At 48.7% G+C, this 27,855-nt stretch overlaps 1 protein-coding gene across 3 annotated transcripts in view; it reads right to left on the bottom strand.

The window, feature by feature from the left end:
- Positions 1 to 27,855, bottom strand: part of FBXL16 (F-box and leucine rich repeat protein 16) — a 104,368-nt gene that overhangs the window by 51,308 nt on the left and 25,205 nt on the right. For all 3 annotated transcript variants that reach the window (XM_073363061.1, XM_073363062.1, XM_073363060.1), the window contains exon 2: positions 468 to 1,186. In XM_073363061.1, coding sequence (XP_073219162.1) covers positions 468 to 1,172 — 705 coding nt within the window. In that variant the 5' untranslated portion in view covers positions 1,173 to 1,186. The remainder of the gene's footprint in view (positions 1 to 467; positions 1,187 to 27,855) is intronic.

The following is a 27,855-nucleotide window of genomic DNA, read 5'->3' as shown; positions in this document are numbered from 1 at the left end:
GATTCTGAGCTCTTTGGGGCAGTGATGGAGTATCTATACAGCACCTTCCACAATGGGGCCCTGCTCACAGTTGGTACCTGAGGTGCCACTTCTGTAATAACAACAGCCCAGCTGTGGTGCGACTGACCCAGAAATACCATGCTTAGCTCACCAGAGAGAGATTGGATGGAATTCAGACCCCCAAAGAGAGGTAGGATTGTTTCAGGGTCACAAGGAATAATGGGATGGAATTCAGCAATGGCAAATGAAGTGAGTTCTATGGGGCTGTGGAAAAGGCTTCCTAGGAAGCACTGGGAGCACCATCATTTGAGACATTTCAGACCAGACTGGAGAGAACTCTAGAAAACATCCTATCAGGAAGAACCCTGCCTTGCTCCCGGGAGCTGGACTGCAGTGAACAGGAGTCTTCCATCACTCAGCCGCATCTCGGTGGTTCCCGGTAGCCAGACTGGGGGCAGGAGACCTACCTCGAGCCCTGCGTCCGTGATGGTCGATCTCTTAAGGCTCATGGACTTCACCCCTTTCTTGGACAGGGGGTAGTTGTCAATGAACTCACAAATGTCCAGGTCTGAGACCCCCACCAGACAAAAGCTGTCAAAGCCCCGGACAGCAAAGCCCTGGAGGTTAACAAACTCCTTCTCACCGCTGGGCAGAGTGTTGTAGAGCTCTTTGGTGTGCAGCACTGGTGTCAGGCCTACCCAGAACTTGGACTGGTACAGGACCCGCCTCCACACCTTACACACCTGGGCCAGGACACATTTCTCACAGGCTGAAAAGTACCAGAACAAGCGGTTGAGGATCTTTTCATCCACAGCAAGCTGCCTTTCCGTGGGGGAGCCAGGGAGCCTCTCTGGGGAGGGGTGCTCATTTCTCAGGGAGGCCTCACTCAAGTTCAGTCCCACCATGGAGGTGCTGGAAGGGGACGGCACCCCTGCCAGAGTCGCCAAGGACAGTGGTGATGCCAGACTGGGTATGGGAAGGTCACTGTGATTGGGTAAGGCTGGGCTGATGATAGCAGGCACGGAAGAAGGCTGGCACAGCCGGTTTTTCACTGCTGGTGTCCCTTTGGTGATGCTGGCAGAGCCAAGTCCATTGGGCTGGGTGGGGATCTTCACCAATCCATTCCGGGGTAAACATGGGGGCTTGGTGTCACCAGTACTCTGGTTCGACATCTTCTACAGTCACTCTGGAACACAATGGGGAGAGGTTAGGGGGCAGTTCTCTCTCCCGGGTGCCTCTCTGGAGACCCATTGGGAGAGGGAGGAGCCTGAGATGCACATGGAAACCAAGGGCAAAGCTGAGATGCAAGGCCAACTGAGTCTAGAGGTGCTCTAAGAATCTCACCTTGTCCTGCCCCCTCCCTGTGTACTTTACATTTCCAGAGACCCCCACTGACCCTGGCCTTAAATGCTCCATCTGGTCTGCAAATGGTGGGGCTCTGGCCCAGGGGGCAGTGTCATTCAGTGGACCTGCCACTCAAGGGCAGTTGGGATATTAATGCTCCAGGACTGCAGTTACCTGGCTGAAGCTCTTAGTTAAAAAAAAAGGCCTGAACATGCAACTGATGCCCAAAGGAGAATGGTTTTGTAGGTAAAGGCTATGGCTGAGAGTCTGGAATTCGGGGGCCCAGTCCTGCCCTGATTCACACAGTGTGCAGCCTATCTCAGATTTCCTATGGCATCCATCTCAGTGGGCTCTAAGCACTGATTTGAATTTCATTGGGGTTGCAGAGGGTGTAGATTAGGGCAGTCCATGTATCTGAGAATGATATAGATCAACAGCTTGACCTTCGCAGCTGAGAAAGCAGTGTGGTCTAGAGGTTTGAGCACATCCCTGGAACCACTGAGGTTCAGGCCAAACACTCTCATTTTGGTCTTGAGCAAGTCACCTTTCTGCCTCAGTTTCCCCCTGTAAAACTGAGATAACTATAACTGGTAGGGATGTATCTGATTCTGGCCCTCTGTCACAGTAATAACAGGCATGTTTCATTTTCACAGCACTTATAAGATTCACAATCCACCCAGAGAGGTACAGGAGTGTTATTATTCCCTTTCTCAGAAGGGGAAACTGAGGCAGAGAGGTTAGGTGATTTCAGAAGACACCAGTGTGAGTGTCAGGATTAGAACTCAGGTTAGGAGTTCTGCCAGTTGACACCAGCCCTGGATCTGCCTCCACAGTGCTAGAACCATAACATTTCAGCTGCGCTACATCAAATAACACTGTAAGTTGTCATCTGCCCATCACCTCCCACAAAGCAAGGTGGCTCCAAGACTGTCAAAAAGGAAGTGCTGCAGAAGAGCTAAGGTCATTAGAGGGATGAGGGTACGCTGACCCTAGATAACACCATCATCACTCATTGCAGGAGGCCCCTCCATCAAGAAGGAACTTTTTCTTTCTGTCCCTTCCCGGCTGCATCACTCACTTGACCATCAGCCCTACAGTGCGAGTCACAACTCTGCAACAAAAGGAACAGGGATTCCATGACTGTAACTGCACAGTGTAGGGATCCCTAGAAGGAAACATGACGCCTTGTTCTATTTCCACACACAAGGGGAGCTTGAGTGGGAATGGGACAATCCGTCTTGCAGTTTTACTTTCAAACTGCAGCAATCCTGGGTCTCCAGACAAGCCAATCTTCTCTCCCTGTGGCACATGTTTATCCCAGCATGTGCCACTAGAGGCCGCCATTCTCCTCTGTATATAAGCAGACCCAGTGCAATTCAAAAGGCAAGGATGGGACAATAACATGAATCTCTAAATCTGGTGTGTTTGTAGTGGAAGGGGTGAGGGCAGGGGTGTGTGGAACTCTGAAAGGCCTCTCTCTCTCTCTCTTTCTCTCTCCTTACATGGTCCTCCTCACTGTCATATCTGGAACCAGCACACTGAAAACTCAGGAGCAGACTCTTTCTTTCACTGGCAAAAGCCATGATATTCAAAAGAATGCTTGCCTCACCATCCTCAACTCACCTCGATGAGACCACACGGCTCTTTGGCTCTGCACCAGCACCACCACAGCACAATGGGGTGTAATGCTGGGTGCAGAGGGGGTACTCCTCCCTCTGCCACCCTCAGGCAACCTCGCTGACTCAATGGGATCCCTCAAGAGGGGAACTCAGGGCAGAATCTGGCCTAAAATCAAACAGTCTTTCCTTCCTCTTTACAATCAATGGAAGGCAGCACTTTAAATCCCTTTAAATAGCTCCATGAATGCAAAGCATCAACATCTTCCATTGATGTAAACATGGCCTTTGATCTTCTTGGGTTGGAAAGCAGCACCCCTGTCTCTTTGTTATATGTTTGTACAGTGCCTTGCATACCAGTGCTAAGGACTACTGTAGTCCACACAATAAATAATAGCATTCTGAAGACTTCATTCCTGGTACAAAATAAATCTGTAGAGGAATAGGGATAGGGTTAGCACAGTTTGATGCTCTGGAGGGTGTGGGGTGGGCTGTTTAACTAAGATCTGATCCTGCTCCAACTGGAGACACTGGCAAAACTCCAATTGGGCCTGATTCATCTATACCAATGCACAGTAGGTGTAAAACACTAGAGGTGAAATCCTGACCCCCACTGATGTCAATAGGAGCTATGTCATTGACATAATGGGCTGGGTTTTCACCCTCTATCCTGAATTATTATTTAACCCAAGGCTCTTCACACCACTCTGGACAGTAACCTTAACGTGGGTGTGAATGGAACTGACCCCACTTTGCCCCTCTAGAGCAGTGTCAAGGGGCTTTAGTATAGATGAGAAGCTGGCCCTATCCTTCTAATTTGGTAGCATTTTACACCTATCTTACAATTATATAAATGCCTGCCCCAGGTGCGGGGGCGATGGAGAACTGGGACCATTGACGTATGAATGTTCATAGTTGTATTAGACACAATGAAAATGTATATGGGCTATGAACCATCATGATTCAGGGCACCAGCTGAGTCCCAGTCATGTTAATGCATAGCTGTCCATCAAGAGCTTTCTTGCACCTTCCTGGGGGCAGCTGGTATTGGTCACTGTCAAAGAGTGGATGTTTGGTTCGATCTGTTATGACAAGCCCTATGTTCACTGGGCGCAGGATGGGGGCTGGATGCTGATCCCAGCCCTCCTTCATTGTAGGAATGTGTGTGTCACAGGAGAACAGGAGCAAGAACCCAGGGCAGTTGGATTCTCAAGTGGGGCAGCTCAATAAGATGAAGGCTGGTGAGTAGCAGCTGGTGAGAGAGGACTGCAAACTGAACCTTGTTAAAAGGTATGAGAGGGACTGCTGCTGCATGTGCTCCTAGCACCTGGAGGCATCGTGCCTGCCCATTGTTGTAGGTGGCTAAAAGCGGCAGTGGAGCCCGGAGTTGGCTGCCTGTAAGGTTTGCCGAGTGTTATTCTGCATGCCAATCATCCTGTGTGCATTACAAATGAATAAACAGGTATTCTGTTTAAAAATCACTGTAATAGGGATTGCATGGCTAAGGTGCCAGACAGTGCTTGGGAGAGGGGTGAGGACAACATGGCAACAACACTTTGTAACTAAAAATTGTTGTTTCCAGCCAAAATCTTACTTTAATTTGCCCGCAATGCATTAACATGGCCAGAAGGGAATTTCCTTCCTGACCCCAAGCGGCTAATACAACTATGAACACTCCAATGTCAATAGTCATCGCCCCGCACTTGGGGCAAGCATTTACATCATTGCAAGATAGATGTAAAATGCTACCAAATTAGAAGGGTAGGGCCAGCTTCTCATCTACACTAAAGCCTTGTCTACACCACAGTGTAGATAAAAAGTTATGCTGCTTTAATTAAACCACTGCTGCCTGCCCACACTATGCTCCTTGTGTCCGGAGCAGAGCACATCCACACTAGCAGCTCTTGCATCAATACAAATGCACTCACTGTGGGTAGGTGGCTATTCCACTGTGCAACTGGCCACAGGGTGGTTTGGGAAGGGTTTGCAATGCCTCATGGGACAGTACAGTGTAACATGATGCAGATTTCTCAAACCCATCATTCCATGGGCTGTCTACTAAATTGTCAGCCACTTTTCAACTAAAGTGTGTCCGGGGAGGGGGAGGGAGGGTGTGATAGGAAGTGTGTGTGTGGGGGGAAGAGACGGCAACAGAATGTGTGTTGGGGAAGTCTGTGTATTGGGGGAGAGTGTGTCGGCTTGCTGTCTCTTTAAGTTCAGACAGCAGCCTGAGCAACCAATCCTGGGGGAGGGGACACTCCCCCACATCAGCCCCCGGCTTTGCACAGTACAGCAGTTTCTCCCCCCTTCCTTCCGCCCTCCCTCATCCCACCCACCCCCTGCAGCAGCAGCCCACTCTGTCTGCATATGGTTCTGTGATTCCCTCCAAGTTCTCCCACAGCCTCCTCAGCTGCTGGCAGTGGCATCCTCAGCAGCTCTGTGAGCCCTCCATGCTGAGGAATGTCAAAGCTTCCTGGAGTTTTAAAAGAGGAGGGGTATGTGACAAGTTCACCCCTCCCCGCCCCCGGTGCCACCTGGAACTGGGGTACTGCTGAGCCCTCTGACTCAGCAGCCTAGGCTCCCTCTCCTGCTGTGCTTCTGTGACAAGCTGTAGACATGTTCCTAGTCTTACACTTTCACCAGTATACACACAGGTAGGGACACACCCAGCTGCAGTTACATGCAGGCTCTCTGACCAGCCACTGCATGTGAACCAACCATAGAGAAGCTACAGCCAAAATAAGCCCCAGCTTTCCAGCCAAGGACCCCAGAACAATATCATCCTGCCCTGGTCCAAACCCCAACCAGTATTAATTTATTATTCAGTTCTCCTCCCACACAGTGTAGAGAGGAATATGCAACAGCCCCTCTGAAGTAAGATTCCCACAGACTTCACTCCAAGCTCACTGCTTCAGATAAAGCAAAAACAAGTTTAGAAGATAGACTTTAAGTGATTATAAGTGATAGCAAAGAGATCAAAGCAGATTACCTAGCAAATAAACAAAAATGCAACCTAAGATTAATATACTAGATGGACTGGATTTGAATTAACAATCTCTCACCCCAACTGATTACACAAATGGGCTGCAGATTCTTAAACTCAAGCTACACTTGCTTTGTAGCTTGGAATCCCCAGGTCTTTCATACACCAGCTAGAAATCCCTTTAGCCCAGGTCCAGTACTTTCTGCGTTCAGTCTTTGTTCCTTGGATGTTTCCAGGAGTCTTTTTGTGTGGGGAGTAAGGAACAGATGATGTCACTCCCTGCCTTATATAGCTTTAGAATATGGCAGGAACCCTTTGTTTCAAAACTTGGTTCCCAGATCAGTTTGTGGGAAAATACTGACTTCCCAAACATGTAGTCTGGTCCCATGCCCTTGCAGTGTTATAGCAGCCATTGCTTACAGGTTGGCCAAAACACCCACAGGAAGGTTAAGCTATTCCACAGTCCATAGTCTTTGCTGATGGGCCATCAGCACTGTCTGGCTTCTTCACTGTTGTACCTGAGAGGCTGGCTGTGGGTGTTTTCCAGAGTAAGCCCATTTGAAATACAGATCTCTAGTCAATAGTCATAACGACAGATACAAAAATGATATATGCATACAAATAGGATAATCATATACAGCAAATCAAAACTTTTCCAATGACACCTCACGTGACTTATTGTACAAAATGCATCATAATTATGCCATAACCATATTATAATATTACTATGACAAATATGGGGTGCAGTGTCACAGGGTGCATGCCTGCAGAGCAGCTGAGTTCAAAACAGTGAGTAGAGGGGGCACAATGGGCATCATGGAATACTGGGGAAGGTCAGTTATGTTGACATAACGAACGGTAGCGTCTACACTGGCTCTTTGTTGACAAAATTTTTGCACAGAAAGCTCTATGCTTCTCGTCAAGGTGGTTTCATTTTGTCACCAAAACCGAAGAGTTTTTTTGCCAAAAGTGGCATTGCAGTATGTACATCTCCACTGTTTTGCCACCAAAAGCTGCCTTTTGCCAACAAAACTCTGCAGTGTAGACAAGGCCTTAGGTCCCTTGACACTGCTCTGGAGGGGCAAAGTGGGCTCAATTCCATTCACACTCATGTTAAGGTCACTGTCCAGAGTGGTACAAAGGGCCTTGGTTCAGATGATAATTCAGGACAGAGGGTGAAATTCCAGCCCCATTAAGTCAATGACAAATTGTGTTCAATACAGCCAGGATTTTGCCCCTAATATATTACACCTACAGTGCACAGGTATAGATGGATCAGGCCAATGGAAACTTTACTACTGACTTAAGTGAGAGCAGGATCAGGCCCTATATGGATAAACAAGCTCAGTAGCTCACCCCACCTGCTGTGCTCATGTCCGTTTTTAATTCGTTTAGCACCAGATGGATTTTGTAGCAAGCAAGGTTCAAAGAGGATGGAGCTAGGCTGTTCTCAGTGGTGGCAGATGACAGAACAAGGAGCAATGGTCTCAAGTTGCAGTGGGGGAGGTTTGGGTTGGATATTAGGAAACACTATTTCACTAGGAGGGTGGTGAAGCACTGGAATGGGTTACCTAGGGAGGTGGTGGAATCTCCATCCTTAGAGGTTTTTAAGGCCCGGCTTGACAAAGCCCTGGCTGGGGTGATTTACTTGGGGTTGGTTCTTCTTTGAGCAGGGGACTGGACTAGATGACCTCCTGAGGTCCCTTCCAACCCTAATCTTCTATGATTCTATGATTCTAAGGTTATTAGCATGAACAAACACAGAATCAGGGCGGTTTGCACCACTGTGGGACGAGTGCATCTAGAATTTGTGATCACAAACTTATTTTAGGCTCATCCATTCAGGGAGCAGGACCATTCAGTGGGAGTTCCAGCTCCACCCAGCTTGGAATTGCAGACATGCACTGAAGCACTCCCCAATGAACATGGACCAAGAGTTGGCCACAGGTATTAATGAGAAGTGGCTGGACACTGGGTAGACTAGAGGCAATTGGGATCTGCTCATGGACACTTTGTGGAATAAATCAGAGGTTCTCAACATGTTCTTGTGTGACCCCCCCCTCTTAATAATGAGATTGACCGGTGCAACCTGCTCCCATCATTGGGCATGGCCCCACCTCTGTTCCCATGCACAGGGACCTGCCTCCCTCCAGTTCTTCATCCCCTGGCTTCACCTTCTGTTTCCTTAGGATTAGTACGGCTGTGTTAGGCAGCATGATCCAGGTGATGGAGGAGGCGTCTGGAAACCAAGAGCTGCCTAAGCCTAATCCTGGCCTGTGGTGTTCAGTCATCAACAGTTTCAACTAGCTCTTCCCAGAGCCTATTAAAGGTACAGTGCTCTACATGGCGCTCCATGCTGCATTGAGCAAGTCATTCCTCCCTGTGGCTCATAAGAACATAAGAACGGCCACACTGGGCCAGACCAAAGGTCCATCTAGCCCAGTATCCTGTCTTCCAACAGTGACCAATGCCAGGTGCTCAGAGGGAAGGAACAGAACAGGCAATCATCAAGTGATCCATCCCCTGTCGCCCATTCCCAGCATCTGGCAAACAGAGGCTAGGGACACCATCTCTGTCCATCCTGGCTAATAGCCTGTAGCGGGGTAGTTACCCCGCTCTGGTGGAAAAAGCATAGGCTGACTGGGGAAGCAGCCAGAGCTGGGGCCATGCCCCAATCAGGCCACACCTGGCCCCGTTATAAGGGCTCAGGGAGGAGCTGGGCAGAGTCTCACTCCAGCCTTGGAGTGGGAAGGACCTAGCTGCCTGGGAGCACAGGGTACCTGAAGCAGCGCAGTGCTGGGGAAGGGCAAGAGGAGCTGGGGAGCTCCAGACTGACAACTCCCCAGGGTGAGGCCTTGTTAAAGGCCTAGGGACATACTGGGATGGCAGAGGTGCAGCCCGGGGATAGGCAGAAGCAGCTGGCCCAACCCCGTTGCCTATGCTGAGTGGCCATTACAGACTGAAGTTTTCCACAGGGAAAGGGGGCTAGATGATGACTGGCAGTGGCCACTGAGGTAAGGTGGGCTTAGGGGCAGGAGGTACCCTGATAGGGGAGATCCAGAGTGTGGGAGTACTGCTGGGGCAGAGCCCTGAAGTAAAGGGCACCAGGGTCCCGGAGGGGCACCGGGGCCTGAGGCAGGCGAGACACCGGCCACCAGGAGGCGATCCGAGTGTTGGATGAGCTAATTCCCAAACAACCAGCAGGAGGCACCACGCTGGTGAGTCTTCGCATTGCTACATAGCCATTGATGGATTGATCCTCCATGAACTTATCTAGTTCTTTTTTGAATCCCGTTATAGTCTTGGCCTTCACAACATCCTCTGGCAAGAAGTTCCACATGTTAACTGTGCATTGTGTGAAAAAATACTTTCTTTTGTTTGTTTTAAATCTGCTGCCTATTAATTTCATTTGGTGACCCCTAGTTCCTGTGTCATGAGAAGGAGTAAATAACACTCCCTTATTTACTTTCTCTACAGCAGTCATGATTTTATAGACCTCTATCATAACCCCCCTTAGTCGCCTTTTCCAAGCTGAAAAGTCCCAGTCTTATTAATTGTTCCTCATATGGAAGCCGTTCTGTACCCCTAATCATTTTTGTTGCCCTTTTCTGAACCTTTTCCAATTTCAAAATATCTTTTTTGAGATGGGGTGATCACATCTTCATGCAGTATTCAAGATGTGGGTGTACCATGGATTTATATAGAGGCAATATGATATTTTCTTGTCTTATTATCTATCCCTTTCTTAATGATTCCCAACAGCAGGCTCAGTGTGCCTGAGTGTTAGAGTGGCACAGTATCACTCATGGGATTTTGGGAGGACTGTAATGTGCTGTACAAGCAGGAAATGAGACATGATAGAATGAGCATCAGGATCTAGGGTTGTCTCCATTGACAGGAGGTGATGGCCCTTTCTCCATCTCACAAACAACAGAGACATGCACCTGCAGTGTCAAGTGTGCCAAGCAAATAGGCAGTAAGGTGCCCAGAAGATAGGATGAGCTTCCCCCTGGGATCAGATCCTCCTCCAATTCTGATCTTGGCACCTCCAACACTCTCCAACCAACACACCCGGATTCAGGGGCCCCACGGCTGTGGTCACTCCAGCCCTGAAGGGAAGAGGCTGAGGAGAAACTGTAGGGTTGGACTTGCCCCAGACTACGGAGTTCTTAGGTCAGCCCCCAGCTGTTCCCATCCTTGTGTATGGAGCTGTCTTCTGCTGCAGAGACCACTCTTCTGCAGGCACTGGTATTTGGGCTCAGCTTGGCTCAAGATGGAGCCTGGGAGAATGCAGCTGAGGGCAACTGTGATCTGCTTCATTCCACACACACTAACAATAGTCCTTGGTCTCCTGGCAAGCTGCTGCCATGGCCCTCCATTGAGCAAAGTCTGGCTGCCCTTGGTGTGGGGACAGATTGAGAGAAGACACTGTCCATCACAGAAAGGGATATCTCAGTGGTTTGAGCATTGGCTTGCTAAACCCAGGGTTGTGAGTTCAATCTTTGAGGGGGCCATTTAGGGATCTGGGGCAGAAACTGGGGAATGGTCCTGCTTTGAGTAGGGGGTTGGACTAGATGATCTCCTGAGGTCCCTTCCAACCCTGAGATTCTATGAAAAGGGAATGGCCTGGGTCACACACTGTACAGTATATGGTAAATACTGTCACCTGCCTTTGTGAATGGAACACTAAGACATGGTTCATGACCTGCTTTTTTCTGAACTTGATGGAAAAGGCTCCATCTGATTCAGCACTCGTGTTCTGCCCAGTTGCCAACGGGACTGGTTCGTTGGTCCAAGACCAGAGGGGCTGCATGGCAAATAATTGAGCAGCATCTTAGTGGCTCCTGCCATCCTCAGGTTTTTACTGCCGGATACACAGGGCCTGAGATTGATCTCACCTACACTGGGGTAAATCAGGAGTAACTCCACTGAAGTTAAGGAGCTTACCTGTATAAATCTAGTGGCAGAGAGATCACACTGAGTCCTAATGTCTCTGTGAAACAGTGGCATCCACAGGCTGGCAAGCTCCATCCAAGAGGTGTGCAATGGAGCATGTCAGCCCAGTGGTGAGACAGTGATTAGTTAGGTTAAGCTGGGGGGCGGGGGCAAGGGAGATGTTTCTGATGCTTCTCATCCATCCTCCCTGTTGAAGGAAAAGGCCCAGGTAGGGACCATTGAATTGTGGAAGTAAATGCATGATTTTGCAGGTGGTGTCAGAGAGAGGGCTTTGGATTCTTCCACCATGGTATGTTGTTCCAGAAAGAAGGATTGCTAGGAAGAGATGGGATCCACCTAACAGGAAGAGGGAAGAGCATCTTTGCAAGCAGGCTTGCTAACCTAGTGAGGAGGGTTTTAAACTAGGTTTGCAGGGGGATGGAGACCTAAGCCCTGAGGGAAATGGGATACTGGGAGGAAACACATGGAGGAGGGTGCAACAGCAGAGGCCTCCTGATTCATACTGAGAAAGTAGGGCAATCGGCTAGTTATCTTATGTACCTGTACACAAATGCAAGAAGCCTGGGACACAAGCAGGAAGAATTGGAAGTCTTGGCACAGTCAAGGAACTATGATGTAATTGGAATAACAGAGACTTGGTGGGGTAACTCAGATGACTGGAGCACTGTCATGGATGGGTATAAACTGTTCAGGAAGGACAGGCAGGGAGAAAAGGTGGAGGAGTTGCACTGTATGTAAGGGAGCAGTATGATTGCTCAGAGCTCCAGTATGAAACTGGAGAAAAGCCTGTTGTGTCTTTGGATTAAGTTTAGAGGTGAGAGCAACAAGGGTGGTGTCGTGGTGGGCATCTGCTGTAGACCACCAGACCAGGAGGATGAGGTAGATGAGGCTTTCTTCGGACAACTAACACAATATAACCTGTTTCAGAGTAACAGCCATGTTAGTCTGTATTCGCAAAAAGAAAAGGAGTACTTGTGGCACCTTAGAGACTAACCAATTTATTTGAGTATGAGCTTTCGTGAGCTACAGCTCACTTCATCGGATGCATCCATCCATGCATTCGATGAAGTGAGCTGTAGCTCACGAAAGCTCATACTCAAATAAATTGGTTAGTCTCTAAAGTGCCACAAGTACTCCTTTTCTTTTTACAATATAACCTATGGACTATTTCTAAAAAGACTTTTGGCAGCTGCAAACTCATCTCTGTTATGTATCTGAACCTCAAGAATTGAATTCAAGTCTGTATTTATATTGATCTTTTAACCAACACTCTCTGTCTTTTCTTTTTTTAAATACATTTTAGTTTAGTTGATAAGATCTAAGTTATCATTTGACCTGGGTGTGTGGCTGATTCTTTGGGATTGGGAGAACCTTTCATTTTATATGATGAAATAAGATTTTCAGAATTTATCATCATATGTTTGACGTGTGTCTGGATGGAGGCCTGAGGCTGGATACTTTAAGGGAAATAGGGTGTTTGGACTTCTGAGTAACCAGTGAGGTAACACAGAGGCTGTTTTGGGCTGGCTTGGTAAATCTAAATATTGAAATAGCTACCAGTGTTTGGGGTTAATCTGCCCCGTTTTGTTTGCAGTTCACCCTGATTGAGTGACCTCAACCGGTTCCCACGGGCAGCATCGTTACAAGGAGTATAAAAATATTGCTCGAGCATTCAGGGATGTAATCAGGAAGGCCAAAGCACAATTGGAATTGCAGCTAGCAAGGGATGTGAAGGGTAACAAGAAGGGTTTCTTCAGATAGGTTAGCAAGAAGAAGGTGGTCACTGACCTCCAACTAGCTGCACCCAGATGCCCACCCCACCAAGCCCCACTCTCCCAGCGCCCAGTGACCCCTGCTGAGACCCCCCCACAACCAGATCCCTCCGGTGAGCCCCAACCACCTTCACCTGGAAGCCCCAGCAGAGTCACATTGCCCCTTTCCCCTTGAACCCCCCCACAAGCCTCTGTGCATCCAGATCCCCCACACCTAGACCCCCCACTGAGCTGCCTGCACCCATATTGTCCCACACAGAACATTCTCACCCTACACCTGGCTTCCCCACACTGAGCCCCTTCACACTTGGATCCTGCCTGGTTGAGCCTGCCTGCCCCACACCTGGTGTACCTGGTGCAGAGGGGCAGGACTCCAGGGTGTTTCTGGGACAGCCCAGGCCTCACCTCTAAGTCTATGTCCCAGGGGTGGGGAGGCTGCAGGGTGATCTCCCACCTTTGTGCAGCCCGTGGCCTGTGCTCCCCACTGCCATGCTGGAGCCTCCATATTTATTTATTGATAAATAAAACTTGAAGAATTTTGCAGAATTTTTAATTTTTTTGGCGCAGAATGCCCTCAGGAGTAATGAGTGCAGAAATACCAGAGTTTAGATTGAAGCAGAACAGGAAAAGCTAAGGATGGTGCAGCTGGCTTGACAAACACTAGGTCTATATTCCTATGGACATCCCAGGGGATCTACCCCATTCCTGTTTTCAGGTGGGTTGATCCCATGTGGGGGTGGCTTTAATCGCTGTCAAAGCAAGGAGCTGTTTAGGGGCTCTTCTCTTCTGGGAGCCATGCAGCCCAGGCAGGATCTGCTACTTTTAGGGTCTCCCTATCATCCTGTCCCACAGCCAGATGATGATCAGAGATGGAGTGGAGGGGGGAGGAAGGAAAGAGCTAATCTCCAGACTCCAGTCCTTTGCTCCAGCAGCAAGACAAAAGAGGGACACAACTCAGGACTGAACCCCCCCACAAAAGCCCACTCCAGTTACTTGGGACCTTGCTCTCATGTAAGGCCTTGCCAGCTGTATGGATGATCCCAGATGATCTCCTTTTGGAGATCTCAACTGATGGTCCCATGATCCTCTCTCTAATTGTCAACAGCATCCCCCCAATTCAGCACCTCTCTTGTCATTTCAGGGGAGAGGTAAGACACCCAGTGAGATAGATGCCCTGGATGGATGGATGGATGGATATTAAGGCCAGACTATACCATTCTGATAATCTAGTCTGACCCCTTGCATAACACAGACCACAGACACTCTTCCAGTAATTTTTCCATCAAGCCTATAACTGCTGTTTGAGCAATAGCAGAACTTTTAGAAATATGTCCAGTCTTGGTTTAAAGTCTTCAAATGATGGAGAATCCATCATATTCTGAGGCAAGATGTTCCAATAGTTAGTTCCCTTCACGGTTAAAAACATGCACCTTATCTCTAGTCCAAATTCATCTAGCTTCAACATCTAACCATTGAATCTCTTTATGCCTTTTTCTGCTAGATCAAAGAACCACCTGCTTTCAGAAACTCCTCCCCTATGTAGGTACTTGTATATGTGATGATAAAGAGATGAAAGAGAGAGATGGGGTATGCAGGGGAGAGAGATACAGAGCTAGATAAAGCATGGAGATAAAGAGACAGATGATAGAAAGATGAGGAACAAAGAGAGAGAAAGAGCTGTATATATAGGGATATACAGATTTATATAGCAATAGAAAGCAGAACCTCGTGCCAGGCATGAGGCCTGGGCCTGCCTTAGAATCATCCAAAAGCCCAGAGCACGCTGATGTGAAGTGACAGCAAGGAATGAAAACGGAACAGGCCAATAAATATTCCATGTTTCGGAGAACCATGCTCCCATACCTCTCCCCCTCTGAGATGTATTATTTAAGTGCATTTTCTTCTATAAATGTGGCCATGAATAATTGATAGCCTGTCTTGAGCCCCTAAACTGCCTGAGCCTCTGTCTCTCCTTAGACTCCTCCCTTCTGCAGTGCAGCTGGTAGGCTCCATGTCACCTCTAAGCCATCTCCCGTGTGAGACGCAGCCTCATGAATGCACAGAGAGCTGTATCCCAAGAGATCCGCACACTCAGACATGTTGAAATGAGGCAGGGAATAGGGAGCTTCTGTCTGGTTTCTGGGCTAATGCTGAGGAGGGTCACATGCCAGCCCAGATGACTGGCTGCATAGTGCCAGCTGGCTGGGAGAAACACCGTGCACCCAGCAGTGGCTTCTCCTCCCTGCCAGCAAACACAACACTTATCGAAAGAGCCTTCATTACCCAGCCACAAGCGGACCTCTGGCAGGGAAACACTGTGTCCTCTGTGCACGCGTACTCAGGGCTGTTTGGAGTGGGGTCAGAAAAGCCTTACAAGAGAGGAGGTGAGCGGCAGGGGCCCTGCAAGCTTGCCACTCAGAATGGACAGGGTATAGAACCTCTGTCTAAACCCAGACAGCAGCAGCAGAATGGGCCCTGGGTTCACAGCAACATGAGCCAAATCTAGGAGTAAACCTGCTAGTTCACTACCAGGCTGCCACACAGCTCTGCCTATGCCCCTCAGTCCTGACTTAGGCCTCGTATACCTCTGCACTTCCCTTTCCTTTGTATTGAATACGGAGCAGCTAGGATTGCAGCCTGAGCTGCAGGAAGCTGTCAGGCAAGGCCCAGCCCTGGGTTCCACAAAGTCACATGTATGAGAGCTCCAGCTAGCTCCCTCTTCACTTCTAGGAACCACATCTCTACCAACCAGCCACCCCACTTGTCTCTGACCTCCCTCCAGCTGAGCCACTCCTCCTCCCTCAGCTGCTCAGGAGGCCAGTGGTGACCACACTCATGGTGGGAGAGGCCAGGAAAGGAAAGCCACAGGGGGACAGTTAGTCACTCACCACTAGGCCTACTGGTGCCTCAGTCAGACATCATCCCCCAAGGTGGTCCAGGGCAACTACAGACAGTAAATAAATAAGTCAGCATTCATCTGGCTGGCCTGTTAATTTGGGAGCAGCAGCAGCTATTGGGCCCTGAGCATGCTTTCAGCAGCCCAATTCCCCTGGGCTGGAGATAAAAGCAGGGAGCGAGTTGAGTCAAATATTTTATCCACTTGATTTGTGATGGAGATGTCCCAGTCCCTAATGGAGGGAGGAATCCGGCATAAATAGCTGCTTCCCATGTGTTACCCTGCAGCCTCATGCGGAGTGGGGCGGGCCCCATGAAGCCTCCACACATCACTCACATGGAGATTAGCTGGTTGGGGATAAAACAAGGCCCAATGTCCCTCTTCCAAAGGAATTCAGGGTCAGGCTAGCTCATTGCTGTACTGGGGTCAGCATTTTAATGGGGAGGGCACGGGGCTGGGAATCAGGAGACCTGGTTTCTTTCCCCAACTCTGGCATGGACTTGCTGGATGACGTTGGGGAAGTCACTTCCCCACTCTGTGCTCAGTTTCCCCTCCCACCCTTCATCTGTCTTCTCAACTTAGAGTGTCAGTTTCTTGGGACAGTGTATCAGGGATCAAACCCAAGATTCTTCACTCCGAGCCCTGAGCTTACATTGCTTGACAAACACTCATGGCTCTGTCCCTCCCTGGGCAGCGTGCTTCTCACCTCAGCAAATCCTGCCGCTGCAAGGTTTCCGTACTGGCCTTGTGAACTCCAACCACCTGAGTGGCTAACAGAGAGTCACCACAGCCATGTGAATGGGGCAGAGTCACCTCAGCAGACACCAGTCCATAGCTCTGCAGGACTTCATTAGTAAACTTGCTCCTGCCCAATGGTACTGATCCATTCCATAGCAAAGCAGGTTCCAAGCAAATATCCCTTCCTCCTCCAGAGCCCAGGATCTGCACCTGGCCAGAAACTTTCCCAGGATCCTGAATGCCCAGGGTGCTTCCAATATCTCAGCAGGCCCAGAAGCAGTGCAAGAGTGTAAGTGACGTTCCCTGCCCCCCTCCCCAATCACCCACAAGAACCCTTCTTTCCAGCAGACCCAGGTGCTCTTTCCTTCTGCTGCCTTTATGAGGGGCCTGGGCAGGCGACAGCCTTCCACCCACTTCTGGCTGGTTCAGGCTCCCTCTATTCTGCCTGGGGAAGGGTTGATGGGCTAACTCCTCCTAAATCCCAGGTTAAGCATTTCCTGGGAGCATGAGGCTGACCCATTCCCTCACTCGCCTCTCTTCTAAAGTGGGACCTGGGAACACTCCTCTAGTGTCTTTGCCTTGCGCACTGGCCTTTAACACTCTGGATGAGATGCTCCTGGGGGCTAATAGGTAACCCCCCTGCTTCAGCCAGCCATCTGAGCTTTGGGTCCCAACCCCCCAACATTGGAGGTTCCCTCATCCCTAGACAATCAACACAAACCAGTTGCCTAGTTTTTTTATGCTTTATCAGATGGTTGCAGAACTTGTCCATGTGCTGACTCTGCCCCTCTCTGCTCAGGCATGGTACCCAATGATGGCATGGTAGCTCATTGGCACAGCAACACCAAAAGCACAGATGGGCTCAAGTGACGTGCTGTGGAGATGGATCTGGATCAGAACTTTCCTGGATCTGGGATTTTGTCTTAGGACCATCACTGCTTATTTGAAAGAAGAGCAATCATCAGTCTTGAAAATCATTTAGAACTGCTGGGGGCACCCACAATGTGCTCAACCCAGGGCCATATTGGCAGCTTGCAGAAGCCCTTACAGTGGCATCTAAAATGCAGTTGATTTCAGCTGCCCCCATCTTCATTACAGCTGTGTGGTCTGAAGAACCTACAGGTCTTAGTGTGTGTGATGGCTGCCATCTTGGCCAGCACACCAGGCATTGAAACAGGGACAACCAAGCGCTAAAAGCATGAGCTGCTACAGCTTGAGCTAAAGAGCCAGGCTGAGGGAGCTGTACCGGATTGCCATTCTCTATGGCTCAGGCTCAGAGCAGGATTCAGAAAACACCCTAACCAATGACCTACACAGGCAAACTTCCTTCTTGATCCAAGATGTCCAGGTCTCAATTAATTCCCACCAGGGCCAGGCTTAAATTTCCTGGTGCCCCAAAAGAACAGGTCCTAGTGCCTCCTCTGGGGACCATAAGGCAGATAATTTATCACCAGGATTTGCACTATCTGGGTGAAAGCTTTAGGCTCCTACTTCAAAGGGCGGGCACTAATTAAGCCCTAGCTGCACTGGTAGCGGACATCACTGACACACCAGCATAGAGCTGGAGTTCTAGGGACCTTGCCTGTGTGACATTAAAAGCATATGTGCATGGGCCCATGAGACCTGATCCACAGCCCACTGAAGTCTGTGGACAGATTCCCAGTGATTCTAATGGACTTTGGATAAGGTCCATGGTGATGAGTGGGGTACAACTCATGCAGAGCTTAGATGGATTCCAGGGATCTACAGCTTCCTCAAATGTAAGGGGTCATATCAGCCAACATCCTGGTACTCCTGCATCGTCTCTGCCCCAAAGCCCTGAATGTGTCCAAGACTGATCCTTTAATCAGCTGCACATCCCGCAACTGCTCCACTGAGCTTGACTTCCTTTTTCCTCCCTGGGAGCACTTGCTGTACCCACTCCCTGATGCCTCCCCACAGAAACCCTCCATGCTCTCTCAGCCATTTACCAGCTTGCCCTGACCCCAGGCTCCCTGGGACTGTGTGTCAGGAGAAAACTGCCTGCCTTGTCCTTTGATTACTCAGCAGCAGTCATCAGCTCAGGGGCTAGAATGGCTCTTGCCCAGCTATTCTAGGACCAGGGTGAACTAGAAGTGACTCAGCTCCATGCCTTCCCCTCTGCTAGCTGCTCTGTTTAAGCTTTTAAAGGACTCGTTCATTGTGGTCTCCTGCAGGATGGCAGGACAGATGCACATCTTGGGATGTATGAGCTACACAGTGCATCTGAAATGTGAATGTTTATTAAAACCAGCAGCTCTGAGCTATGCAGCTGTGGCCTCCCAGCATCGTATTTCATATATAACCCAGTTTGCTTGAAGATCCTCAGCTGGTATAAACTGGCACAGCTCTACTAAAGCCAGTGGCACCACTGATGATTCACATCAGCTGAGGATCAGGCACTGTGTTAATAATATACTTCATGACCATGTTCCTCTCTTATGATCTCAGAGGCCGACACCCAGAGATGGGACACACTGGGAAATATACTGGTGTGGATAGCTTATCTCTTTAGGGCCCAATACCGCCATTGTCATTCAGGTTGAGTAGCCCCAGGGAAATCACATGAGGAAGGGGGGCCAAACCAGGCACTTCAGTATCAAGATCTTTGCGGCAGGGACTGTGTATGTTGTTGTGTGTTCTGGAGTGGAGAACACGTAGCCAGCAACCACTAGACAAATAATCATCACAACGATAACTAGCCCCTAGCCTGGGCATCTGTCAAAATTGCATGCACAATCCTTTTAATTGCACGCTCACAGCAGGCACACAAACAAATAACATGCACACATTTTGCATCTGCATTGTACACATGTAACCCCAACACCTGGGTCTAATATCTTGCCAATCTAGTGAGGCAATGTTGACTAATGGTTAGACTAAGGGACTGGGGGTTACTTCTACTATGAGTTCCACTCCTACTTCTGCCACTGATTTGACACGAGGCTCTTGAGCTCTGTGCCTCAGTTGTCCTCCTCTGCAGACTGGGGAAAACAACACCTACCTCTGATGACTGTTGTGAGAGTTATTGCTTTAATGTCTATTTCCTCTGCAGATCTGAGCTAAGTGACAGCTGTGCAGACTGAGATGGCAATGGGTTAATAACTATAAATACAGTTGTATATGGCTATGTGGCAGATGTTATTGCTCTGAGAAATCATAGCACTGAACACAGCACATAAATCTTAATATTAAAAATGGATGTATGGCCCAAGCTTGCAGGCCAAACTCCCACTGACTTCAATGGGAGTTTGGCCTGTGAAGGGAATACACCAAGCGCATCTGTACTGCCTGCACCACAGGGCTGAGCTCTGTATTCCTCCTAGCAGACATGCAGCCCACACGGGAGCGCAGCACCTTAGCTGACCTACAATAGCACAGCTGAGCACAGGAGTACACAAGCTCAGCTATGCAGAGCAGGTGGAGCTAGCTGGAGCATGTGTTTCTTTTTATCTCACATTGCTGATGCCTTAAATTCTGCCTCTTACTGTTTCACAGACTCTTCATTCCCTGCTCTGACTAGAGCTCTTAGTGGGATTTCTTAGCAATAGGTCCTGAATCAAATCCCCAGTGTCTATATTCCTTTCCCTGAATTTAGGAGTTGGGATCAAGACCAGTGGCTATGATGGCAAAATCATCTTGGGCCCCCAACCAAGCTGGGCTTGACACAAGTGCAGGGGGGATGGGAACATCTGCACTTGGAGCTGGAAGTGGCTAGCTGCCTCGAGTACAAGCACGCCTGGGACCCGAGGTATTTAGCCAGGGTCAGGCGGATTCCTGGGGTAAGTCAGAGTAGCCTCAGGGCTGTTCTCATTTATACCCTCTATGGCCCCTAGGGGCTGTTCTGGCAATCGGCGGCTTCCAGGGCATAAGGATGCCTTGGCCACTCCCTATTCCTCCTGCCACTAGGGTAAGGCCATGAGGCAGTATTGGGTAGAAGCCAACCTGGCAGTTTTGTGACACTCAAGGATTCCGCCAGCACTGGGGCCCCGAGACTGGTAAGAGTTCAAAAGGACTGTTAGCCCAGAGAGGTCTCTGAAGCATGGGCAGAGATGCCCTTTGAGGTATTAGTACCCAGACACCAGAGGAAGGGACTACTAGATGAGATAAGTGAGATGGTGCCAACTCTGCCATTAACAAGGGGAGGGTTGATGAAGAAGTTCCAAATTGGGTTAAAAATGACTGGTATAGGGATAATCTTCCTCTCAAAACCCAAGTAAGTGGGGATCCTCCTGCAGAACCTGGAGCCCAGGCATGTAGCAGAGACATAGCCACCCAGCAACCTCCAGGCAGCAACAGCCAAAGCCTGCTATGCCTCATCCAGTGGCTATGCCTCTCCAGCCCTCTCCTAAACTTCCCCACAGCACATAGGGGATGAGGTGACCATGGGAGTCCTCTCCACAGCTTGGCCATCTTGTGTGTAGTGGATCTGCAGGTGTTCTGCTTCTATTTGAGCCTTGCATGTCCACCTAAGAGGGAGAAGGGTCTAGCCCTTAGTAACCTAACCCAGAGTATGGTAGGAAATAATTATAGACCATGTAGAACAGAAGAGGCAGGCAGGGAGCCACAAGATCATTCTGAGGTCCAATCTTGCTCATGCCATATGGTACTTCAGTAAAGAGTAAGCTGCCTGCTGTGAACTTTTGCAGATAACATGAAAAGACAAGGGCTGGTCAGTATAAAAGAATGATGGAATCCAAAGAGACCCCCATATAGAGGGGCCTGGGCTGATGTAGCGCTACACCATTTCTAAGGGTAGAGATGAGCTCAAGGCACAACTTTCAGCTCTGGATCCAGATTTAAAACACCCTAAATTTGGGGGAGAGATTAGATCTCAGTTTTTGTTTCAGTCCATTATAAAGGTCAGAGGCATTCACAAAATGTGGATGCAGTTCCAGGCTCAGATTCTGAACTCTCCTCTGAAGTTGGAGGGTGTTTGGGCTAGGGGTACAGCTCTAGGTAAAACTCTGAAATAATGAGGGACTGGGTCAGAAAATGGCAAATGCAATTACACCTTTAATGTGCATTTGTTGCAAGAAAGTGATTAGGAGAAAACAGAATGGACACTAACTATAAATTCGCAAACGGGGGGAATTGGCAGTTCCAGAGATTTGTAATGAACAAGATTCAGAGTTTCCATCTCCAAGTTTGAATCAGACCAAATTGGTATAGTCCAGAATAGTCGTTATCAACTACCAACAGTTCAGTAGCCTTTAGGGAATCATTTGGTGCTCTCAGTCCTTTCTTTCCTCAGCACACAAGTGGACACATCACTAAACAGCCACAACTGCTGGCATCTTTCCCTACCTGCTCTGCAAACACAGCCCATCCACTATATAGAATCCAAACTCACCTTTCCTGGAGTTTGGCTTTGTTAGCAAAGAAAAACAACAATAAGATAGCAGAGTTCAGCTCAAGCCTTCTGCCTGGGGTTTGCCGCTCCCATAGCTCTTCCCTCAGGACAGCTCAGCCCACACCCTAGATCCTCTCTTCCTCAGAAATCCATCTTCCTTCAATCCAGGGGGAAAGCCATCTGACTCAATGAGGCAGCCGAACCCACTTAACTGTAGCGTAGATGTGGTGGCATGAGCTTCAGTAACATGGGTAGGTCTTCAGAGTCTCCAGCATGCTTGTCCAGACCACGCTGAAGCCTGTACGGTCACATATTCATTGCCATGTGTAGCCGTGCTTGTGAAAGAATGTGTACATGAGCTGCAATCATACCACAGATTGCTGGTACACATACTGGAACTCAGCAGACACTAAGCTACGTGACTGGGCTTTATCAGTGTTATTTTCACTGTGGTAGTGCCTGGGAGCCTGCGTCCAGGAGAAGACCCCCATTGTGCTGGGTGCTGTACACCCACAAGGATGGTCCAGACCCCATGAAGACTACCCTGCTCCAGGTCAAGGTTGAGGCACAATGGAAGGGCAGTGCAAAGGAGCTGGCTCTGCTCCTGCCCATGCCGCACCTGCTCCGCAAACACACAGAGTACTCGAGGCTCTGGTGCTATCAGTCTGGCTCCTTTGACACATACTAAATTTTCTTTAAAGAAGAGGGGGAAAAAACCAAGAGGAAGGAACTTAAAACCATCAGCACAATGCCTGACAGCTGTTAGGGAAGCAAGCAGAACACACACTGGGATGTCTAAAGAGAGAGATCAACACAAGTCACAAGAGAGAATTACAATACAAGCACTGAAGGCTGGTGCCCTGGTACCAAGAGAGCTTTGCACACAATTAATTGCTGCTGCCACTTCACAGGGAAAGGCCAAGCATTTGAGTCAGGGACAGTGAAGGGCCGTCTGGCTGAAAGAGCAGCAGAAGCTAGCAGGAAAGTAAGGTGAGGGGTTTGTTTCTGCAAAAGGGGGATGAGTATAGAGGAGACACATGCAACAAAACAGCCTGAATGAACCTCAGCCAGCAAGAGGCATTGGCATCAATCAAGTCCCACTTTGGGTATATCTACGCCTAGTGTGTTCCTGTGTGCTAGGTCACACGTTAGCTGAGCCCAGCACCAAGAGCCCACATACCACAGCTAGTGAAGCTGTAGCCCCATTAGCCACACTGGTATTTTGTGCTAGGATTTTGGGGTGTGTACCCTTGGGTCCTCAGCACCTAGCCACTTGGAGCCACTCGAGTCATTGGTTTAGGGTGCATTGTGGCAGAACTTGTCAGTCCTTCCTTATGCTCCTCTGTAGATGTTTTCAGCCCACCACGTTTTTACTGAGCCATTTCCAGCTCTGCACACTCCTCTAATCATTTGGTACAACCATTCATTTGGGATGAGCCTGAGTCTGTTGGACAAGCTGGTCCTGCTTCCGGCTGAAAGGGTTATGAAGCAGAGCAGATGCTGGGCAAGATGCTGGCTGGCATTTTGGGGAGCACTTTGAGATACAGAAAATGGTGAGATTCAGAGGGGGATACATTCGTGACGCACTGGACAGACATGAATGCCACAATTCCTGCTTATTATCCAGTACAGGTGGAAACAGCCCAGAGGAGTGCTCTAAGTTGACCACTGTGGTCTGAGTGTTAGTCTTCACTTACACATATGCATGCTCAATTGTGAACTGATATAGTCCCCTAATCCCCTCAAATATGCCCATTCCACACGGTGTTTAAAGCAGGGGTGAGCAAACTATGGTCCAGGGGCTGCATCCGGCCCTTCAGACATTTTAATTTGGCCCTTGAGCTCCTGACAGGGAGTGGTGTCTGGGGCTTGCCCTGCTTCGCACGTGCCGTAGCTCCACGCAGCTCCTGGAAGTAGCAGCATGTCCCCTCTCTGAATCCTATGCGTAGGGACAGCCAGGGGCCTTCGCATGCTGCCCCTGCCCCAAGTGCCACCCCCATAGCTCCCATTGGCCGGGAACCAGGAGCATTCATGGCCCACCATACAATTTCCATACCCAGATGTGGCCCTCAGGCCAAAAAGTTTGCCCATCCCTGGTTTAAAGAGTAGTTCCCTCCTCTGGGCTCTGTACAGCTTTAGACTAATAGCCCCTCTGAGCTGGGAATGATACAGCAGTGTGAAAATGTGCTGAGTGAGATGCCCGGAAATAGAGGATCAGGCACATAGGTAAACACTGTGTACGCACACATAATTAGGAATTAATTGATTTGCATATAGGAACTCAAAATATCCCCACGCAAACCAGTGCTGCTAGGTGTATTAATGAGAGAAGGTTCACAGCTCTTGGAAAGTCACTAAACACGTCAACTGGCTATCGAAATGGGGAGCTCAGAATAAACACTTGTGAGTGATTGTTCTACCAGCTGTGGAACATGCCTGCAAAGCTGCCATCTCAAAACCAACTCAAGCAATGGGAAGGACCAATGGCAATAGTTTAGGGACCCACACATGAGGTTACAAAGAGCCCAGGTTTGAAGCTCAGCCACCCAGCCCTTCATCTTATTGAGGCAGACCAAGTGTGATTCAATCAAGTGTGGCCTAGGGCACAGGACCGGGAGCCAGGAGTTCCAGTCCCAGCTCTGCCACTGACCTGCTGGGTGAACTTGGGCAAGTCAGTTGGGTCCAGATCCTCAAACATGTTTAGGTGACCCAATTTCCTGTGCTGTAAAATGAGGATAGCAATACTAACCCTGCTTTACAAAGCCTTGTGCACACTCAGGTCAGACTGTAGGATCACAATGGTCCCTTCTGGTTTTGAAATCTATTAACTGTGTATTGGCCAATTACACGCTAAAAGTATACTGGGTACAGCCCTGCAGTGTAAGAGTCCTGCAGTCCATGACACAGTGTCCTGGATTCTAACACATGCACACAGGGGAAGGCTCAGTCTGGAATCACTGCAGAAAGCTTCAAAGCAGGGCTGCTGAGTTTAGAAGCTGCTCTGCCCACACTTTCACGCAGGAAATCAGGGCCAGTCAGTATAAACCAATATAGGGTCAATGGAGCCCAAGTAGAAACAGCAATTTACATCAGCTGAGGATCAGGACCTTGGTGTTTAGCAAACAGCTGCTCCAGAAATGGGCTGGATCAAAGGCTGAGGGTTTTGATCTGGGTGGCGTATCTGCTTTACCTGCAGGGAATGGTAATATATTAGCCACATTCACAATGGCACATGCCTTGGGAAAGGAGGAGTCTGTTCAAAAAATAATGGGGAAAACAGGGAAGCTCCCCAGTGGGGCCTGTCCCCTGAAGTTCCTGCCCCACCTCTCCCTCCCAACCCACTGTTGAAGGGGGAGCTTCTGCTGCATGTCAAGACTCCACCAGAGTCACTGTAGCTCCAGAAGCTGGTGGTTCTCCAGACCCAGTGCCCCTCCTGCCACCAGCACCAGCCAGGATCTGCCAGCTCCTTCCTCTGAGAGGAATCCAGTCTCACACCTATGGGGTTTCTCTCTCCAGAAACACTTAGTATGAAGCACAGAACTGCCCCCTGTCCTATCTAAATGCCACCCCAGCAGAGGGCTTCAGCAATGACAAGTGCTGCAGAAGGAGGCTTTCTGGTGGTCTCACAGAGGGTAACAATGGGGATAGGCCAAGGGCAGGTCCAAGGTATCTGTGATTATTTGGATCCAGTCATCCCATAGGCTAGAATAGGAGCCACAGGGGGATGTAGTACAGGCTCTGGCCTTGAGTTATGGGCTGAATTTCACCCTCCCAAATCCCAGGCACTTCATCTAGCTAATGCATGATTACTTGATCTTTATCCCACAGCTGCCTCCTGCAGTATCCGGTACTGGCCACTGATCGAGACAGGATCCTGGATGGACCCCTGGGATGATACAATCTGGCAGTTCCTATGTTCACATGCACATTAATTTCATGCAGTGTGAGGAAGGCAAAGATTCAACACCCCAGACAGTGGCTTTGGCGCACTCAACAACACAGAGAGAATCAGCACCTTGGAGAGCAACCCAGGAAGTTGCCGAAGGCTTGGCATTGGAGCAGCAGGTCAGAAACAACTTCAGATTCAATTACAGCTCAGTTAGTCTCAGACTCCGGAAAAGAAATCAGCAGGATCAGAGAGGATAAACTCTGTCTGAGGCATACAGGAAAGATCTATTGCTTGGAAAGCACCAGGAGCGGTTTCTGGATACTGAGAGCCAGATTCTCCTTTACATGAAGGCCCCTTTACACTGTAGGCATATTTACATTCACTTTAAAGCCCCTTTACACCATCAGATTGGTGTACAAGGTTTGTGTAAAATAAAAAACTGGTCCTTATTATTTGACGCACACACATACCCAATATCAGTCCTTTGGATCTATTTATGCACTGAAACACACCCCACCCCCACAGAGAGTCACATCCACTAAATTCATCATACGAGCCATTTTTGCTAATGCAAGCCAATCAAGTTGCTCTAAACGGGGGAAAGAGGGGAAGGGAAACCTAGAAGAGCCTCTGTGTAATAAGGAATAAACAAAGGCTTTCTCCTAAAGTCCTGGGGAATAAAGGCTCCATTGAACATCTTGATTTATATTCTATGGATTTAATTAGCAGAGCGGTTACACATTCAGCTTGCTTTGAGTGTTGAACCTTTATAACTAGGCATATGGTAATAATAAAGACACCACACAATAAATAATGGAATATACCTTCTGCAGACAGCACTTAGTATTCTGAAAATTGAGTCCACATCTTGATTTCATCAGGCCAACCTCTGCTTGTGTGTGTGTATTTGGCCAGATCAACACATTATTCTCAATTTAAATGGCAAAGCCCACAGTAGATACTATGGTGATGATAAGAGATGTATAAAATATCTGGATAGACAGGTAGATCAATCTCTCTGTGTGTGTGTGTGTGTGTTTATACAGATAGTGATTAGATTAGACTAGACTAAATAAGACAGATTTTTTGAACACACTATATATAGGTGCTGGGGTGTGTACACATACGTGTGTGTTCACAACATTTATCCATCCATCTATTCAGCTATCCACATATACACAAAACTCACATGATTAAGAACCTAAAAGTTCAGCCACTAAGATACTCTGCTATGTATCTCCCCAGAGCATGCTAAGCCATTAAACCAAACTGGAAATGACAGCACCGGCTGAGGTTTGCCTATCATTTGGATGATGGAATCATTTTAGTAATCAGAGATATAGGTAGCAAGGAAACCCATTTCTTAGGTGCTGGCATCTCCACCATTCATTGAGATGCCAACAGATTACAGGGACCAGCAGCATTAGTGTCATCCTGCCCTTATTTCTGAGCTCAGTATCGACTTCTTGCTTTGTATTCAATAAACAGAACCAAGCCACTATAGAGGTGGGGAGAAACAACTGATTTCAACACCATTTCCATTATTTGCATCTTCCTTCCTGCCATAGCTTTGGTCCAGGGCTGTAGGCCTGCTCTAAGAGTCAGAGAATGGATCTCCACCAGCTAGAGTTCTAGGGAAGGGTGCATGAGGGATGGACAGATTATCTGGCTGGTGGAGCTGGAACAGAAAGGTTAGCTGTGATTTTAGGTCTAATATATTTGGTAATTTATACCATTTATTTGTACTGCAGGAGTACCTGGGAGCCCCACCTGAGGTCAGGGCTCTCCAGTATTAGGCACTGAACAGATGAATACTTGAGAGACAAATCCCTGCCCCAAAGAGCTTCCAGACAAAGGGAAGCAGAAGGGGAAGTGTGTTGTCTAAGGTCACATAGCAGAGTCAGGAATAGAAGCCAGGTTTCTGGACTTCGAGGTTTGTGCTCTAGCCAGTAGATCACACTGCTTCTCTAAGAGGTCATACACAAGGAGGATTGCATTCCAGTGTCCCACCAGCCACCTGCAACATGTCGGACACACCCACCTGATCCAAGCTCAGTGCCCCCAAGAGGAACAATTAGTTTCACAATAATTTGATGTTAAAAAAAAAAAAAAAAAAGCATTGCGTAGTCCCCAGCTGAGCCTGATGGATGGCTGCTACTTAGGGAGGAGAATATTAATGGGCTAGAAATTAGTCACAGGATAATTGTCTCCTGCTGTTACATAGCTGACAGAGCACTGGCATAAGAAAAGGCAAGGCAAAGCTGAGAAGCCAGAGCTCAGCTGCAACTGA

This window comes from Lepidochelys kempii, chromosome 10 (assembly GCF_965140265.1).
Source record: "Lepidochelys kempii isolate rLepKem1 chromosome 10, rLepKem1.hap2, whole genome shotgun sequence".
In the NCBI taxonomy this organism is placed as follows: Eukaryota; Metazoa; Chordata; order Testudines; family Cheloniidae; genus Lepidochelys; species Lepidochelys kempii.
This window is presented reverse-complemented; position numbering and strand designations above follow the sequence as displayed.